The 17,240-nt window shown below is 43.4% G+C and overlaps 2 protein-coding genes across 4 annotated transcripts in view; one reads left to right on the forward strand and one right to left on the reverse strand.

Annotated features, from left to right (window-relative positions):
* TMEM144 (transmembrane protein 144) overlaps window positions 1-2,552 on the reverse strand; it is a 76,040-nt gene extending 73,488 nt beyond the window's left edge. Inside the window, exon 1 of the mRNA XM_070415408.1 lies at window positions 2,469-2,552. The gene's annotated coding sequence lies outside the window, so the exon portion shown is untranslated. The remainder of the gene's footprint in view (window positions 1-2,468) is intronic.
* GASK1B (golgi associated kinase 1B) overlaps window positions 1-17,240 on the forward strand; it is a 119,546-nt gene that overhangs the window by 69,810 nt on the left and 32,496 nt on the right. Inside the window, exons 2-3 of one of the 3 annotated variants that reach the window (XM_070415405.1) lie at window positions 618-673; window positions 1,907-3,049. In XM_070415405.1, coding sequence (XP_070271506.1) covers window positions 2,140-3,049 — 910 coding nt within the window. In that variant the 5' untranslated portion in view covers window positions 618-673; window positions 1,907-2,139. Of the gene's footprint in view, window positions 1-542; window positions 674-1,107; window positions 1,197-1,906; window positions 3,050-17,240 lie in introns of those variants that run through there. The other 2 variants (XM_070415404.1, XM_070415406.1) reach the window with 2 other exon arrangements.

Below are 17,240 nucleotides of genomic sequence, written 5' to 3' on the forward strand. Positions count from 1 at the left end.
GTCTAGGCCTCAGTCAGTGTTGGAATTGCTCCGTCTCTTTCCTCCACGGGGCAGAACGTTTGCGGAGGAAGTGAGGTCTGAGCTTAAGAGTGCTAGAGTAACAGCTCTATTGTAACTTCTGGCACTTTTATCTCTTGGAGGTTTATTCTTTCCTTCTCTATATATTCCAACTCCTTAATCTCTTTTGCTTTGTAAAGAGTATTTTTAGGATTGTACACCACACTCTGATCTCTTACCCACACCCCGGTATCACAGACTTCTTTTGGGGGCTGGTGGTGGTGGTGGTGGTGGGGGAGGGGGGCGGGGGACACTCCTGTCTCCTTCCTGCCTTCTCATTCTATTTGCCATAGAAGCAAAAAGAATAAGCCTAAGCGAGGCCTGGAGGTCATCCACCCCTGCTTTTGTGCCAGGACAAGCAAACAACCTAAGCCAATTACTAACCGGTTTTTTAAAAAAACCTCCAATCAGAGAGACTCCTCGACTACTTTTTGTGAACTGTTGCTCCATGCAACTGCACACTCCAAATGTCTTTCCCTATCTGTGTGTACCCTTATCTCGCTGTTCTATTTTTTTCCTCATTTGCATTAACCCTTTCTCACCTTGTTTTGAACCTCCAGGACTTCTCAGAAGTGGTGGGAGACAACGTTCCTCAGCAAAAAGCCAAGATAGTAAGGTGAGTTATAGTCCCTGGAACCCTAATCCCTAGCTAAGTGGGATGGACAGTGGGGTGAGGTGATAGCTCTCCTCATTTTATAAGGTATTTATTCTGTGGCTAAGCAAACACTCTCAATTCTTTTTAACCTCCCAAGACTGACACTTCTGAGTCTGTTTCCAAACCGGACACTAGAGGGCGCCCACGGGTTAAAAATACGTGGGAAATTATTGAATGAAAACTGCTTCTTTAAGGCATTTGCTCTTTCAGAATTTAAAATTAAAGCTTATTTCCTAAACATTTAAAAAAATTTACTTGTATTAAAATTGGGTTACAAGAAGCCAGTTTACAAGCCAACTGGATTGTTTTTTTTCTTTTGCCCAGTAGTTTGCAAGGGAGCTTTTAAAGCCGAGCTGAAGTATTTGAAATGTGGAACACTCTTGACCATGAAATATGTTCTACTTACATGCCTCAGCCTTTAAAAGTTCTTTGCATTAGAGTCAGGGATTACATTGTTCCTGGAGCTGAGCATGGGGCCAGCTGTGTAAGTAAGGTTGCTTACAGTTTCTTCTTCTTTTTAATAATGTGAATAAATAGAGCTAGGGATTCTTTAATTTTCCTTCAGCTGACTTTGGTGGAAAGAAAAGGGATAAAAAGTAGTCAGATTTGTGTGCTGTGTTTCTCCTTGTGTGTGTGACTAAAAATGTAACTGCTTTCAAGATATATGGGCATTTATGACTTGATATTATGTTAACTATTTTTATATTAACTATTAATGTAAGATAATGGAACATATTATGAAGAAAAAACTGTACTGTTAGATTAAGAGAATATATTTTTGAATTTGAATGCTAGTTATTTAGTTAACTAATTAGTGCAGGATTTAAAAAAAATAAATATGGAATTTAGATAAATATTTTTTAAAAACCATCTATTACTTATTTTTTAATTATTTCTGAATTTCAAAAAGGAAAAGCCTGAATTTGTCAAACTTTAATGCTTTTCCTTCAGAATCAAATTATAAGACTAGCTACACATTATAAAATATTCTTGGATTTTTGTGGCTTGTCCTCACTTGTTTAAACTGAATATCAAACCTATACATCTATTTTGTTTCTGTTTTTAAAACTTTATTAAAAATGTTAGTGGTAATATTAATGACAGGAAAGAGTTACTTTTTTCTTTACTCTTGTAGAGGAACTGAGCTAGTATGAGGTTGTGACTCAGTTAACTCTCGTTTCCATTCATTCTCAGAAACAAGCCACACTTCTCCTTGGGGAGGCTGATAGGAGTTTAAAAGGTTTGTTGTGGCGAGTGTCACAGACATTCCCAACTCCATCACCAACCCTTTGCTTCCACCCTACCTACTGGAGACCACTTAGACACCTAAGCGGAGGCGACAACAGAATTCAGGAAACCATGCATCATGTCACCGGGAGACAGCTGCAGACTTTAAACTCCGTTCACCATGCGGATGCGGCCGAGAAATGACCTGTCCAGACAAGCCAGGGCAGCTCATAAACTGGTTCATCTGCTCCCTGTGCGTCCCGGGAGTGCGCAAACTCTGGAGCAGCCGGCGCCCAAGGACCCGGAGGAACCTCTTGCTGGGCACTGCCTGTGCCATCTACCTGGGCTTCCTCGTGAGCCAGGTGGGGCGCGCATCGCTCCAGCACAGACCCGCAGCGGAAACGGGGCCGCACCGGCGCCGAGACACCGCCGAGGCACCCTTCCCTGAGATACCCTTGGATGGTACCCTGGCCCCTCCCGAGTCCCTGGACAATGGAACCACCCTGCTGCCCAATGTGGTGTACATTACCCTACGCTCCAAGCGAAGCAAGCCCGCCAATATCCGCGGCACGGTGAAACCCAAGCGCAGGAAGAAGTACGCAGTGGCATCCCTGGCCCCAGCACAGGAGGCTTTGGTCAGACCATCCCTTCAGCCGCAGGGAGCAGCAGGGGCAGCTGAGGCTGAAGTGCCTGGGTACGTCCAGAGAGGAAACCTGGCCAAGGTTGGGGAAAGATCCTGGAGATTGATACGGGGTCCGGGAGGACCAGTTGGGGGCTCAGATTTCCAGCTGCCCCAGGCCAGGGAGAGCAACATCAGGATCTACAGTGAGAGCGCCCCCTCGTGGCTGAGCAAAGAAGACATCCACCGAATGCGCCTGTTGGCAGATGGTGCCGTGGTGGGCTTCCAGCCAGTGTCCTCTAAGAGCCAAGCGCGTTTGCTGGTGCTGGAGGGGAGCGCCGCTGGCTCTGTGCCTGGTTGCGGCTCTAGCCCCTGCGGGCTGGTCAGGCAGCCCTTGGACATGAGTGAGGTGTTCGCCTTCCACCTGGACAGGATCCTGGGCCTCAACAGGACCCTGCCTTCTGTGAGCAGGAAAGCAGAGTTCATCCAAGGTAACAAGCTTCACATGCTTCGTTCTTTGCAGCTGTTGGGGACTGGGGTTGATTTTCTCTTTTCCCTCACTCTCTTTTTCTAAACGATTTTCTCCACCCACGTTTCACATTTGGACAGCAGCAGCAGCAGCAGCAGCAGCAGCGTGTCTTTCCATATGCTTGGCATTCGTTATTGTCCCAGCCTTGGGATATGAGAGTTCCAGGGAAATGCTGTACTCAACATGCAAGAGTAAGCCTACACTGTATAAACTTTGCTCCCCATTTCCCTGACGGCACTTCCCAGTGGGTTATTAAATTTAATTAAAGCCAATGGCGATTTGCAGGATGAGGGGAGGAAGCCAGGGTGGAGGCAAAGGTCTTGCTGACAGTCAGGCATATGATGAGATACGTAGGTTACTATGGAAGTAAGTCAGATGGTGGTCGTTTGTTTTTTGAAAGTAAGGGGGAAGTGGGTTTTATCTTTCTTTAGCAGATGGAATCTTTTTAAGGAGCCCAGAGCCAGATCATGTTAGATTCAATCTTTTGATTTTTCACAATGGATTTAACCCCTTTATTTAACAAAGACCATGAGATAAAGAGATGATTTGCCCAATGCTAACTAGCCATATCCGGTTTTTTTTTTTCAAGTGCATGACTATGGTTTACTGCAGTAGTTCTCAACCTTGGCTGCTCATTAGAATTACCTGGGAATCTTTTTAAAATCCTGATGTCTGGGCCTCATCCTCCGGAAATTCTGTTTCTTTGTTACTAATGTTGTGGCGTCACCCCCTAACAAAGAAACAGAATTTCCGGAGGATGAGGCCCAGACATCAGGATTTTAAAAAGATTCCCAGGTGATTCTAATGTGCATCCAAGGTTGAGAACCACTGGTTTACTGAGTCTGATTTCCAAGAATCTCTCAGGTGACAAACATTTTGTTAGGTTCTGAGTATGTAACCAGTCACTTCCATTGCAAGTAAAGGGGCTGGCCTGTGGCCATGCTCTTGCCCCATTAAGGATATTCTCAGAGTCCTGAGGCTCTTCCAGAATACAAAGTAGAGTGGGTCAGGGGCTTTTGTTTAAAAGCAGAAGAACCACAGAAGTTGCTACTGTGAATCCAGGCTTCCCTAAGAGGCTAAAAAGGACTCCAAAGAGATGACTATAAACTAAGAGACCATTATCTTATTCCTTGTCACCATGAAATTTAGTATTTTAGTGAGATTCTCATGGAGTCCGGTCAGGAATGGATTAGAACTCTAGATTCCCAATGGAGTTGGGATTATAATTTCATTTTAGAACTGCCAAACCTTAAAGTGAAGCACCAGTGATTTACTTAAAAGTCTGGCATTTCTTACTTATCCTGGCTCATGTCTGAGTGCTTCAGATTCATAGATAAGTTTTAATGTCTCAAGTTCACAAAGCAGTCCACCATGATAGCCTCTCACACTTTTAATCCAATGTTGGTAAAAGCTAATTTTTATTGGGTGCTCACTGTTTGCTAAGAATGAATGGCTCATATAGTTTATACATGCATTGACTCCTATGGTTCCCAAAACAATGCTATCAAGTGGGCACTATTATTATTTCTAGTTAGTAGATGAGAAAATTGAAGCTTATTTGGGCAAAGTAATTGACTCCCTGTAATCTTAATCGCTAAGTTAGGTTTCGAGCGTAAACCCAGCAAACTTTAGAACATAAGCTCTTAACCGTTACGCTGGGTTTAGGTGACTGTATTCCATATTATTAAAACTGGAACACCCTGGAGTAAGAGAAGATTTGGGTGGGCACTGAGACAACAGGCATACACTGTGGCTGTCTGGGGCAAAGCAAGACATAGGGTCATCCTTGTTATGTTATACTGCCCTTTATTTTTATGTCAGCACTAGAGGCCCAGTGCATGGATTCATGATTCGTGCACTGGTGGGGTCCCTTGGCCTGGCCTGGGGGGGTCAGGCCAAAACTGGCTCTCTGACATCCCCCGAAGGGTCCCAGATTGCGAGAGGGTGGTTCTCGGGTGATGCATCCCAGAAATGGGCTCCCTCCTCTCTGGTACTGGGTGCATCACCCAAGAACCACTGCTGCCAAGTCACTGCAGCTCAGCAGCTCCTGTGTTGAGTGTCTGCCCCTTGGTGGTAAGTGTGCATTATACTGGTAGCTATTGGTACTGGTTGGATGATCGGATGGTCTCATAGGCTTTTATATATATAGACTAGAGGCCTGGTGCACAAAAATTTGTGCACTCACGGGGGGAGGGGGGGTCCCTCAGCCTGGCCTGTGCCCTCTTGCAGTCTGGAACCTCTCTGGGGATGACCACCTGCTGGCTTAGGCCGGCTCCCCAGGGGATTGGGCCTAAGCTGGCAGTCAGACATCCCTCTGGCAGCCCGGGAGCCCTCGGGGGATGTCCACTTGCCAGCAGGGAGCAGGCCTAAGCTGCAGTCGGACATCCTTAGTGCTGCTGAGGAGGCGGGAGAGGCTCCCACCACCACTGCTGTACTGGCAGTCATCAGCCTGGCTTGTGGCTGAGCAGAGCTCCCCCTGTGGGAGTGCACTGACCACCAGGGGGCAGCTCCTGCATTGAGCATCTGCCCCCTGGTGGTCAGTGTGTGTCATAGTGACCAGTCATTCCCAGTCCTTCTGCTGTTAGGGTCAGTTTGCATATTACCCTTTTATAATATAGGATAGAGGCCTGGTGCATGGGTGGGGGCCAGCTGGTTTGCCCTGAAGGGTGTCCCGGATGAGGGTGGGGGTCCTGCTGGGATGCCTGGCCAGCCTGCGTGAGGAGCTGATGGGTGTTTGCAGGCTGGTCACACCCCCTTCAGGGTGGGGGTCCACACTGGGGTGCCTGGCCAGTCTGAATGAGGGGCTGATGGCTGTTTTCAGGCTGGCCACACCCCCTTTAGGGTGGGGGTCCCCACTGGGGTGCCTGGCCAGTCTGGGTGAGGGGCTGAGGGCCGTTTTCAGGCTGGCCAAGCCCCCCGGTGATGGAAGCTCCCAGCCTCTCCATTTTTTCTTTTTTCTTTTTTCTGGGATTTATTTACCTTCTATAATTGAAACTTTGTAGCCCTGAGAGGAGCTCAGAGCTGGCCAGGGCGGGCGGGAGGGAAGCTTGGCTTCCTCCATCGCCAGGGGCAACCCAAGGCTCCTGCTCGCTCTAGCTCCGTGGCCACCGCCTGCTGAAAGCAAGTATCTGAGATTTATTTACCTTCTATAATTGAAACTTTGTTGCTTTGAGTGGAGCTCAGAGCCAGCCACTGCGGCAGGCGGGAAGTTTGGCTTCCTCCATCATTGGGGTAACCAAGCCTCCTGTTTGCTCCAGCTCCGTGGCTGCCAGCTGCCATCTTGGTTGGGTTCATTTGCATATAGTTGCTCTGATTGGCTGGTGGGCATGGCTTAAGGTGTAGCGAAGCTATGGTCAATTTGCATGTTTGTCTTTTATTAGTGTAGATAGGATCCTGAGAAGCTTGAACTCTGGAATACACCCTAAGGCACAGTGCTCTGATAGGTCCTCTGAGCTTCCTTGGGATGCTTTTGGATGGAAGTTGGGTGAATAAAGGAGTGGGTAGGAGCTTGGGCCCTGGAGCTGGACCACTTGCATTTGCCTTTGCCAGCCAGGTGACCTGGAAATGTTACAGTATCTCTGTATACCTCAGTTTCCTCAGGTGTAAATGACAATAATACCTACCTCATGAGGTTATTAGTTAATATATAGAAAATGCGTGGAACCAGTGCTTGTCACACAGTAAATCTTCAATAAATATTGGCTATTTCTCTTACTGCAATAAGCACATGCAGTACCAAGTTCATTGAGTTACATAGCCTTTAAGCTTCACATATAATTTCTTTATGTGACTGACTAGAACTAACACCCAGGTCTCCTGACAGCCTGGTTAAACTTTTTGATACCAAGATTCCACTTACATATTTAATTCTCTTCTCTGAATATCTAGCATCTTTAGAGATAAAGAAGGCAGTTGCATTCACTTTGAAGGAAGAGTTTATAATCTCAATATAGTCTGGTCCTCTCACAACCAACAAGGTTATATTGATATGTGATTAATTAAGATTATATCTCATTCAGGACCAGATATTTCTTTGTTCTTTCTTTGATACCTTCTCTGATTTAGTTATTTGGAGTTATAAAATCAGGCCAATTTCTTTAAGAGTCTATGGAATGACTTATATATAGTTATGAGCACTCTGCACAATATAATTCTACTTATATAGACTATTATACTGACACTAGAGGCCCAATACATAAAGATTCATGCAAGAATGGGCCTTCCTTCCCCTGGCTTCTGGCACCGCCTTCGCTCTAGCCCAGAGCCACCTTTCTGCCTTCCCACACTGCCCAGAGGCCCGGAGCAGCTGGAGTGGTGCAGAACACCTGCATCATCACCATGGTGACGACACAAGCATCCCACCCTACCCTTGGCCGCTCAGTGCCTGCATATGCAAATTAACCCACCATCTTTGTTTGGTAAATTTGCATACTCACTCCTGATTGGCTGATGGGGGTTGTCAAGGTACGGTCAGTTTGCATCTTTCTCTTTTAATTAGTGTAGATAAGCTATATACTAGTAAATAGATCAGTTCTGGTCATGGTAGGAGATACGTAGGCTGTCTTAGGTTCTTGTTATCTTTCTCCATCCACCTATTTCTGCTCTTTTCCTGACTTGTGTCTTTTTTCTCCTGATTGCCCAGAAGTGAGTATTTTCCTTTTAGGGTCTTCCTATTCTTCTCTTCGTCCAAACTTTGCTTTATTTTCCATATCTACCTAAGGAGGGTGATAGCTCTTATCTAGTTACCAAGCACTAATTTCTGGCTCATTCTGTGTTATGCTCTGTATTATAATTCTTGTTAATAATCTGTTCCTTTCCACTAGTCTCTAGGTTTGTGAACATATATTTTCTATCTTGTGTATTATTGCATTTATAGATCCTGGTGGAGCGTCTGGCACATAGTAGGTGCTCAATAAACATTTTGGAATAATGCAGGGATGCATTCCTGGCCTGTTTCACTAACTCTAAACAGTAAATCTATATTTGCCTTCAGCTTTAAATACTCAGGACAAGTGCTACCAATTTTAGTCCTAAGTCCAGGCTGGGATTTCTCCTGGAGGATTTTAGTAAGAGCTCATTGTAGAGGTAATGAAAAAAAAATGTCTTTGGCAGCATCTGTATAATGCAAATAATAAGGTTTATAGAGCTTTTTCTTTTTTAAAAAATATATTTTTGATTTCAGAGAGGAAGGGAAAGGGAGAGAGAGAGAAACATCAATGATGAGAGAGAATCATTGACTGACTGCCTCCTGTACAACTCCTACTGGGGATCGAGCCCACAAATGGGCATGTGCCCTTACCAGAATTGAACCCAGGACCCTTCAGTCTGCAGGCTGATGCTCTATCCACTGAACCAAACCGGCTTTTTCTATAAGGTCCATCATTATGGTTTGCTGGCTTCACACTCTAACCTAATTTGACAATGAGTTTTCTGTAGGAAGAACAATAAGATTTAGTTTAGGTATATATTTCTCTGATGATCTGGCTTGGTTGGGAGTAAATCTTTTAATATTTGGGAGAGTGGATAGCCAACAAATCCTGTAAGTTATTTTCTCTAAATGTTATTTCTGTTATCTGACTTGTGGAAATAAATTCATGCCTAGTACCAAGAACATAGCTAGTCTATATTATTAGTTGAATATAGATATTTGGCTTATCTTAGTTAACCATTCTAAGAAATCTGTGGGAGACATTTTTTTTGTTACCTCGATTTTGAGATCAAGTAAAAGGAGCAAGAAGACAGCTGAAGGTTATTTAATGAGTTAGTTGTCTAGAAACAATTCAAAACCTTGTCTGGTAACTTCTAAGTCTTTCTTCTTTCCATCAATCGTTTTCCCTCAACAAATCCTTTAAGGAGCCTTAAGGTATGTCTTTTTTCACCATCACCACAATCTATTAGTATATTTAGTTATTTAATATGACTAGAAACAGATGATTTACTCACACACACACAGATACAGGCTACTGGAACCTCTTTTTTTTCTCAAGAAGACAACAGCCTTGACCTTAGCAAGAGTAATATTGATGTTACTATGCACCAGGCACTGTTTTAAGTGCTGCGCATTCATTATCTCATAAAACTTTCAGGAGGTGGGTACACTTTGAGAGACATTTTCAGGATGTGGAAATAGAGGCTCAGAGTAATTGAGTATCTTGCTCAAAGTCAGATAGATTGTCTAGATGTTAAAGGATACATGACAAGCAAAGGGAGACGTAAGAGAATCAAATACTAGGGTTTGATTGCTCTCCCTTGCCCCCAGCCTCCAGACAAAGCATTCTGTTGATTCAGTCCAAAGACAAAAAGTCCCAATGATAAAGCTCATCTTCAGGTGTGTGTTTTTTTTAATGAGTGAAATTTACATGGGCCATCCAATCAGCACAGAGACACGAGCTCAGGTTTTTCTGGGACAGGTTCTTATCGTATAGCTTAATGAATTCTAGGTTTTTCTCCTTGAATATATGTGAAATTAGTGGAATTACTGGCTGTGTACTAAGTCCACTAATTCTGACAGGTGTTAGTTACTGAAGGTAACCCAGAACAGGAGAAGGCTGTCCTTGGGGAAGGGCGAGGTTGTGATTGCACAGGAGTGCCTGCAGTGTACCATTCTACAAAAGGCAGCAGTCATCACTGGAGCAGAGGCTCATCTGTGTATCTCTTTGCAGGAAACACAAACATGATTTGAAAGGTAGCATCAAAGGGCTTTTCAAAAAATCCATATTTGCAATAATGCAGTCTTCAATTGTGAATTTATAAAGACTCCTGTGCCTATATACTACATTTGGTGTTTTTGTCTATTAAACCACTTAACACTGCTACACAGCAGATATTATTGATAATTTAAATATGGGAATCCTGAGGCTCAGCAAGGTTATAAAATTTGCCCAAAGACATATAGCCAGGGAGTAGTGGGCAGAATTGTACCTGATTCTGTCTGATAATAAATTTTCCTCATGTTGTTTTACTTCACCCACACCACCTCTCAAATAGAACTCGATATAATTATGGGATAATGACAAAAATGTGCCAATTTTAGCATGGCGATTTCTGGTTTACCACCATACCAACATTTCTATTTAATTTCCTTTTCCACTCTAATGATTTAACATTGCTCATATTTGTTAGTCAATGGAAGCATGGGCATACCACTCTGAACATTGCTGCGAAGTTTTATTTTTCTGTTTTTAACGCAGGCCAACGATGAGCAGATTTGCTTGTTTTAACAAAAATAATCACATGCAAGCAAATGTAACTGAACATATCAGCGTGTTTTCTGCCAAAACTATTTTTGCAAAAGTCATAAATCGTTACAAAGGTCATGGTGTGGTGTGTTGTTGATACATGTAGATAATTATTTTAACAAAATATTTAAAAATGTTTGCTTAAGACAAGACAAAGTGGATACGTCTTTATGTAAAAGTCAAGAGCACAGGAAAACCCAGCACCCCTCTGTGATCTCCCATTTAGCAGCTTTGCGGAAGCTGTCTCTAGCAGTCCGCACTGCAATGTGAACGAATCCCAAGGGACACCATTTTGGTAGCGTTGAAGCATTGTGCTGTTTTTCATGCCCAGCATGGGAGATGCATTATGTACGCTTTATTTTTAGGATGCTGCTTTACTGCCACAGAGCTGTCAGACTGAATGAAGGCAACCTAGTTCCACGAATTCTGTATGTCAAGGCCGCTTGGATGACAAACTGCAGACATCCCACTAACTTCCATTTAAATTCATTGTCGATCCCAAGTCACTCACTGTTTTCCCGCTTGGATTGCCTCCTCCCATTATAAAGCAGGAGAAACACATTGCGTATTTTCCACTCTCTTTTCGAGTCTATTCGAGCAGCACTGGGAGGTTTGCTGGTGCAGTTCCCAGAGCAGAGGGATGGCAGCTGCGAATTTCATGTTGTTTCAGGCTCTCAGGTAAGGACAGAGGCGTTTTGTAGGGAGTTATGAGAATAACCGAGATGCATTCACAACTTGGAAACACACTGACTTCAAAGTCCTGGAAATCTTGGGGACATATGTGCAATCTTCCTTACAATATTTATTTGGGAGTGCAGGAATCATCTTTTGTTTTTTACCATCTGAATTGAAAGCACATTGAGTTTTTTAATCAGAAAAGCCTTGAGGGTATTTCTTTAGCAATCAAACTGAGCTGGTCAGCTTAATTCTTTCATTCATCAGCAAACAGAAGTATTCTGAGCATCTGCTCCAAGCAGGTCTGCTCTAGTGTCGACTTGTTAGTCCACTACATACCTTCGTGGACAAAGTAGGACACCAGGTCACTTTCTCTGCTATGTCTCTGCAACTTGTGCCCTGATCTCACACGTGGCTGGGATAGACAGGACAATGAGTAGTTGAAACAGTGCTCCCTCATAAAAGATGCGTGGGCCTCAGCTACATGCAAGTTAGTCCCTTCTATAGTATCACTTTTATCTTTTCTTTTAAGAATTATTTATTGAATACCTACTATGTGCCAGCCACTCTTCTAGAGAGAAAGACAGTCAGGAATCCCTGCCCCTGTGGAGTTGACACCAATGGACCATGTCAGAGTTCAGTGGCCTGGAGGGAATCTTCTTATTGCCACTGATTTCAAGTTTCACTCAACCCCAGACTGATTTCAAGGTCATGACCTTTCCATTAGGACCGAATCTGTTGCTGTCTCTATCCCTAAGGACAACGGGAAGTGGAAGGACTAGACAGACCGCTCTCCGTCCCCCTCCTCCTGCCCCTCCAGATCCCCACACACCTCAGTTAATGGGCAAATATTGGCTTTTCCATTGAATTAAGTCATAATCGATAGCATTTACTTTCTGTGTGTGAGGCACTGCTCTAAGCCTGGGGAAAAAGCTGAATAGTCTTTAATTCAAATAGCTGTGTAGTTAAGAGCATGGACAGTTGTATTAGTTTGCTAGGGTTGCCGTCACAAATACTTCAGACTGCATAACTTAAACAACAGAAATGTATTTTCTCACAGTTCTGGAGGCCATAAGTCCAGGATCAAGGTGTCGGCATGTTTGATTTCTTCTGAGGCTTCGCTCCTTGGCTTGCAGATGGTCACCTTGTCCCTGTGCCCTCAGATGGCCTTTCCTCTGTGTCTGTATGTTCTAATTTCCTCTTCTTATCAGGACAACAGTCAGATTGGATGGAGGCCCACCATGATAGCCTCATTTTAACTTAATTCCCTCTTTAAAGGGCCTCTCTCCAAATACAGTCACAGTCTGAGACACTGTGGTTTAAGGCTTCAACATGTAAATTTTGAGAGGACACAGGTCATCCCACAGAAACTGGCAATGTAGACTCCTTGAGTTTGAATTCTGGCCCTACCACTTGATAGCTGTGTGACCTGGGACGAGTAACTTAATCTCTTTGTACCTTATTTCTTCATTAGTACAGTAGGGAGGTGATAATAAAAATAAGGATGATGCCCTAGCCAGCTTGGCTCAGTGGATAGAGTGTCAGCCTGAGAACTGAGGAGTCCCAGGTTCAATTCCGGCCAAGGGCACATGCCTTGGTTTCGGGCTTGATCCCCAGTGTGGGGCGTGCAGGAGGCAGCCGATCAATGATTCTCTCTCATCATTGATGTTTCCATCTCTCTCTCCTTCTCCCTTCCTCTTTGAAATCAATAAATATACATATTAAAAAAATAAGGATGATAACAGTGCTTACCTCATAGAAGTGTGAAAATTGAGTTGATAGGTATAAAATACAGTGCCTAGCATGGAGTAATGCTCAGTAAATGTTACCTTTTACTTTCATCCAGTTTCCAAGCTGATTCAGCTCTTTGTGATGTGTTTCCTTAGCTTTTCTTAGTTTATCTAGATTGATGTTTACTTGACCTAAATAAACAGGAATCTAAAATTGTCATTTAAAGAAAGTGCTCGGAGTTGATAGTGGATAATGGCAACATCTCATTTTCAGAATGCTAGGCACTTTACATCAATTATCTCACTAAATCATACAACAGCCCCATAATCCGATTTTCTTGGACAGATTTTCTGTGGGGAAATGAGGCTCAGAGAATAATCACATATGTCCTCTGAAGGTCCACAGGTTGAGTGGTGGGGCTGGGTTATAAATATGGGTTGGGAGGACTCCGTAGCCTCATTCCTCATCACTGTATATTATCTCCCATTAGCTTCCAATGGCTGTGCCGTGGGTTTTCTAGTTCATCGTACATCCATATTGTAACCCACTGCCTTTTGGTCTTATTTTTGAATGTAGCCATGATGCCTTAACAACCGTTTCCCTCCTCATAATGGTGATTTGTGGTCAGGCGGAGAAAGGCAGTGGGGTTCCCACCACCCCTGTTTTCATCGTCCCAGTGTCTTATAGAATACGGATACATGGATGTGATGTTTCAAGTACAAACTGCGTAGAAGGAGGGTGTGGAAACCTCTGCACATCCCTACCTCTATTTCTCAAGTTTCTCTCTAATCGTTCTCAATTCATTTAGGGTAAGTACAGTGAAATCCCAGGTTACTGGGATGTCATATCAACCAAACTTTTATTCAAGGCTCATTCATTCATTAATCACAAGGTTGCATACTTGCTTTGGTTGAGTCATTATGTCAGGAGTTGGAGATCCAAAGATGATTAAAAAAACGGTCCCTTGAAAAATGGTTCCTATTTTCACAGAACTCTCAGCTCAGAGGGAAGGAGACAGCTGAGCAAAACATCCATGCAAGAAAAGTAGGATAAGGAACTTTGTGGAGATATTTTTAGGGGCTCTACAGGCACAGAGAGGGAGAATTTAGTCCAGTGTGTGTGTGTGTGTATGTGTGTGTGTGTGTGTGTGTGTGTGTGTGTGTGTGTGTAAGTGCACACGCACATGTGGACAGGGGTAAGTGAAGGGATGTAAAACCTTCTAGAAGTGGTAATGTCAGAACTGGTTCTTAAAAGTCACTGTAGGTGGAGTGAGATAGGGTGGGTGTATAAAGGGTAAAAAAAATAGATGTGTAAAAAACTTGTGAAGGCAGAGTGTGCTTAGGAAACTGAAAATAGTTCTGTAAAAAGGAGATTAGGGTTGTGGCGGGGGGGGGGGGGGGTTGTGGGTGAGGATGAGGTAAGATAAAGCTGTGGAAAGTGGGCGGGTTTTATGTCATGTAAGGACATAGACATTATCTTGCTGATAATGGAGAATTATTGAAGGCTTTTAAAGAAGAGTAGTGATGTAATGAGCTTTGCGCTGTATGAAGGTCACTCTGGTTAGGAATTCATGGTCCCTTTATCTACATTAATAAACACTGAATTGCCTCGGACTGGGTCACCTTGAAGTGACCAAGACTTTGTTCCCAAAATGTGATTGTTTGTGGAGCCTGGCACAATGACCACATCATCACCACCCTCTGCAGTCAAGTTTGATTCCTGTTTGTTTTTAAGTGGAATATTGAGATAGGAGTTTCCATTTACACAGCGGAAGCCCAGGGCAGACCTAGAAAGCAGAAGTTCCTGTCATTAGTCAAAGGTTCAGAGCAAAAGAGGACACTGTTTTTAAATTAGAACTGATGATTTAGATTCTTCAAGTAGTTTGTGAAGGAGGAAGTCACAAGACATTCTCCTTGCCCACTTCCTTAGCTAACTCTTGCGGAAATATGGAGATTATTTTATCCCAGTCCAACCTAGAGAAAATAAATCATGAAGTGAGAAACAATTTGATAAGTAAATATAGTTTGTTTGTGTTTTGACAAAAGATATTCTAAATCACCCAGAAATGTAGTTCTGTGTGATTGAAACAGGTCCCTATATTCAGAACTTGGCTGGCTGTGTAGAATCTATCCGTGTAAAATCTGTGGAATTCTGCCTCCTTACCACCTACTCCTTTTTTTATGTCATGAAACCTGAACATAGATGTGGCTCTTGTTAATATTGGACAGTGCTGCATTTTCAGTATTCCACTGCGTTGCCATGCAGCCCTGCCAGACAGATTTCTTTGCTGTGCCTCAGTCAGGATGGCTGAAGGACTTGGCTCAGGTCCTGTGGAGACAAGTGATGGAGTCAAGAATAGTCAACATTCTGACTGCTTTTTCTACCCCAGACTCTCAGCTCTTTTTCAGCAAAGGTTCTTCTTATTAACCGTGACATTTCACCACATTGCTCTTCTGGGGCACAGCATTTCTTCACTTCTTGGCTTCATACCGAGAGCCCAGTCTTTATTTTAGTCCTTCACTTGTTGCCTTCAAAACACTCATCAAACTGTCAAACAGTTAATTTGATCATCATATGCATGTGCTCTTATCTGTTTCTACTAAACTCTAAACTCTCAAAGGCCCAGGCTTCCATTTTCAGAATGCCTCACTCTGAATTCTTTTCATCTGACACATAGGAACCAATAGGTCCATTTGAGGACAATTAAGGGGCAATTGTAAATACTTTTTTAAAATAACAATATTTAAAACCTTGACCAGAAGTAAAATTTCACCTAACCCTTCACATTTCCTCCTCCCTCCTGGCTTTTACAGAATCTTTTTTTAAAAAAATATATTTTATTGACTTTTTTTTTACAGAGAGAAAGGGAGAGGGATAGAGAGTTAGAAACATCGATGAGAGAGAAACATCGATCAGCTGCCCCCTGTACACCCCGTCCTGGGGATGTGCCTGCAACCAAGGTACATGCCCTTGACCAGAAATGAACCCGGGACCCTTCAGTCCGCAGGCCGACGCTCCATCCACTGAGCCAAACCAGTCAGGGCCTGTTACAGAATCTTGCATTCCCCTTTGCCCAAAGCCTCACATCAACAACTTGTTTGCATTCAACAACTCTGCACCCAAAGCTCTGGCCTTCGTTTTCCCTTCAGTCTAATACTTTTAATTGCCAAAATCCTACTGCTGGAAAATAGAGTGGATAGTACGTCAGGGATCGCTAACAACTAGACACCTCTACATGATCATCAGAGTTGCATCAACATCAGCAATTGCCTTTGTTAGTCAGAGAGCTGCAGTGTTGAGGTTTTCCTGCCACGCACTGGACGGTTGCACTGGAACCCGACAGACTTTGTTCCCTATAACAAAGATGAGCCTCACATTTGACTGGACCTTGTCTCCATTCGTGGCTTTTGTAGAGTTTTTAATGAAGGCTCTGAGCTGGGCTGTTCACAAGGAGTCTTGGAACTTGGCCCATGTGATAGAAAAAGACTTTTGATTTCAGTGCTCAGGCTATTTGTTACTTATTTTTGCTCAGTGACAAATACAGACAGACATTCACAAGTCCTCTCGACATGCTTAGCATCCACCTACAGTTCGACAAAGCCAGTCAGCTGGTGTTCAAAGTGAAGGGCATTTCACAGGAGGCAAAGGAGATTGTGTATAGCTTTTATTCTCAGTGAATTTTCACATTTATCTTCAGGAAAGAATGTCTTCTTTGTGCTTTTGAGTAAAGAACAACTTGAGAGAACATTAGAATTCAGGGAAAATATTCAGATTCGGGGGGAGAAACAGCTTTCCCGGCATGTCTCATTTTTTAAAGACAGCTGTATCACCTTTAATTCACTCGAACACCCACATATCTTTTAAAACCTGCTTTTGCACCACGCTGACAGTTAAAATTTTATCTCTGCACTGTTAATATTTCTCTAGAGAGTACATTACTGCATCATTTTGTCAAACTTGAACGCGAAGAGATGAATGCTCCTCCTCTCTGAAAAATTTCGGGGTAAGTTGCTTTAACCAGTTTCCTGTTTTCAGAGACTATTTTCCTGTCATCACTTCAGACCTACCAAAGTTCAGTTAATTCTTTTAACAGCCATATTTTCTAAAAAGTGGGATGCTCACAGTAGTTCTCATGGCTCCTGACTACTGCTGTATTCTCGCGGGCCATAGGTGCTGATGCAGAGCAAGAAGACCCGTGAATCAAAAGCCCCCCTAGCCACCCACCACTCAGCGTGCAGGATGCTGCTCACCCTGCCTTTTTCTTGCTTCCTGGAAACCCCCTTTCCCGAGGCGCTCTGATTCCCAGCCGGGCAGGATGGAATGTCTTCATGTGATAACATTCAAAATATTTTGCTGAGGGACCATGGATGGGTGAAGAGGAAAACAGAATATTAATTGAAAATCAAGTATTCCTATCAGCTAAAAGCTCCCTTCCTTTGGCAGTCGGAGAACAACTTTTTAAACAATCCTATAGAAAATGTGCCATTCAGCAGATTTGATGATCTCAAG

This window comes from Myotis yumanensis, unplaced genomic scaffold (assembly GCF_028538775.1).
Source record: "Myotis yumanensis isolate MYYU_CA2020_CCGP unplaced genomic scaffold, mMyoYum1.0.hap1 SCAF_5, whole genome shotgun sequence".
NCBI lineage: Eukaryota > Metazoa > Chordata > Mammalia > Chiroptera > Vespertilionidae > Myotis > Myotis yumanensis.